Source organism: Vulpes lagopus, chromosome 7 (genome assembly GCF_018345385.1).
Source record: "Vulpes lagopus strain Blue_001 chromosome 7, ASM1834538v1, whole genome shotgun sequence".
Classification (NCBI taxonomy): Eukaryota; Metazoa; Chordata; class Mammalia; order Carnivora; family Canidae; genus Vulpes; species Vulpes lagopus.
Window position 1 is genome coordinate 126305449 of NC_054830.1, and position 2089 is coordinate 126307537.

At 49.4% G+C, this 2089-nt stretch overlaps 1 protein-coding gene across 2 annotated transcripts; it reads right to left on the reverse strand.

The window, feature by feature from the left end:
* Window positions 1-1120: 1120 nt before the first annotated feature.
* Window positions 1121-1859, reverse strand: LOC121494225 (GTP:AMP phosphotransferase AK3, mitochondrial-like). 2 transcript variants are annotated; one of them, XM_041760435.1, is made up of 2 exons: window positions 1646-1859; window positions 1121-1549 (listed from the first exon to the last, which is right to left on the reverse strand). In XM_041760435.1, exons 1-2 carry the CDS (start codon window positions 1802-1804, stop codon window positions 1121-1123), a joined length of 588 nt encoding a protein of 195 aa, XP_041616369.1. In that variant the 5' UTR covers window positions 1805-1859. The 2 variants fall into 2 exon arrangements, with proteins under 2 accessions (XP_041616369.1, XP_041616368.1); XM_041760434.1 differs by having other exon boundaries at window positions 1121-1859.
* Between the last annotated feature and the right edge of the window lie 230 nt (window positions 1860-2089).

Sequence of the window (2089 nt, forward strand, 5' to 3'; positions counted from 1 at the left end):
GAACTCCACCTTCAGCAAACTCACCTTCCTGGAGCTTTTTTACCTCTCATAGAAAGCTTTTTTTATTGCTACACCTGTTACTAATTATGGCTGCTGTATCTGTCCAGGAAATTTCCCACCAGGTCAGCCTGTTCCATTTCCATCTCTTTAATGACCAAGCATGCGCATTTTCTGTAGTGTCACGAGTTTTTCTTCTTTGTTCAAAAAGGACTTTGTTACTCTTCAAGGCGTGACCATCAAAAAGAACTGGCAAGTAGATCATAAGGCACACATTTCTTTACCCCCGTTCCCCCCCCACCTCTGGAAATCTAAGATGTCAATTGCATTTTTTTTTCCATTAAAGAACATGCATTCAACTTTGGTGCTTATCCAAGAGCTTATATCATAATGCCAATTTCTAACATAAGTCATATTCCTCAGTGCCCATATATTTTCAGAAGAAAACAAGTCACATTAAAGTAATATTTTCCTAAATGTTATTTGATACACTTTGATAGCAACTTGAAAATTCTAAGTGAACTGAAAGTATGTTTAACAACAAAATGTAGCTTAGACAGTCACCTTCTAGGTTTCTTAGTTTAAAGGCAGCAGTAAATCTGCATGCTGCACCCAATCTGTAAATCCAGTTATTTTTATCTGGAATTTTATAGATACAGCATCTCACAAAGCCATGTCCCATGTGCTAGAAATGTCTTTTTTGGCATCTGGCTCCACAAAGGCCTCTGATGAGATATTGTCTCCAAATTGGTATAATGTAACTTTTTTTTTACTTTTCCAGAAAGATATGAAACGAGTCACTTTTGCCGCCTGAGCAGAAGTCAGATTACTACCAATTGCTCTTTTAATTTTGCTCTACAAGGATGTTTTAAGCTCGGACATCTCTGATGTTTTTGTATCGTGTACCCATAGCTGGATAAAACACACTAGGCAATTTCCAAAGACAAATCTCAGCATGAGCCTCATTTGGCATTATCCTTAGCATCCAAAATAAAATCTGGAGAAATGAAACTAATTTAACTTTCAAGGACTTCATACACGGTGGAGCCTTAGAACGAGGAACTTCTAACAGAAGAAAGGAAGAAGAGATTATGCTCAGCTTGCTGACTGCAAGCATTTGTCCTCATGGAGTAACCGATGCTTTCTGGTCTATTTGGGGAACTTTTGTTTGCAGGAAAGCACGCACGCAGGGCCAGATCTGGTCGGTTTTCGTTCCGGAGAAAGTCTCCAACACCCCCTTTTCCCGGTAATATTCCAGGACGGGTTTGGTTTGGTCTTCGTAAGCCTTCAGCCTCTGGTTAAGCGTCTCTGGTCTGTCGTCCTCACGCTGAACCAGAGGCTCGCCAGTGAGATCGTCCAGGCCAATGGCTTTGGGAGGGTTAAATTCCAGGTTGTAGACGCGCCCACTGCTCGGATGGATCCAGCGAGCAGAGAGGCGTTGCTTGATGACCTCCGAGGGCACGTTCAGGCTCATCACCAGGTGTATCTGATAAGCTCTCTCCAGGGCCTCCGCTTGTGGCAGCGTCCTGGGGAAACCGCACAGCAGCCAGCTCTCCTGGGTGAAGGTTTTCAGCTGGTGAAGGGTCAGCCGGGTCATGATGTCGTCCGGGATGAGCTTCCCCTGCTCCATGAAAACCTTGGCCAGCACACCGATCTCTGTGTCCCTCAGCAGGTTGTCTCGGAGCAGGTCCCCGCTGGAGAACGTCTTCAGCTGGAAGCCTTTGGTGATGCGCAAAGCCACCGTGCGCTTGCCGGAGCCCGGGGGGCCCATGAGCACTGCCCGCAGGAGCCGCACCGACGCCCCCATGGCTGCTGGGCCAGGCGGGGGCTGTGGACGGTTGGGGCCCGCGCTCCGACCCCGCGCTCCAGCCCCGCGCTCCGACCCCGCGCTCAGGCCCCGCGCTCCAGCCCCGCGCTCCGACCCCGCGCTCAGGCCCCGCGCTCCGGCCCCTCGCTCCCCGCACTGGGGGCAGCAGGTGCGGCGCAGCGAGCACCCAGCCCGTGGTGAGAGCAGGTGTCCGACACTGCCAAAGACCGCGTCAGTGACTTGGAAGACTGAACCACGAATTCCCCCCCACAGTGTCTTCTTTAA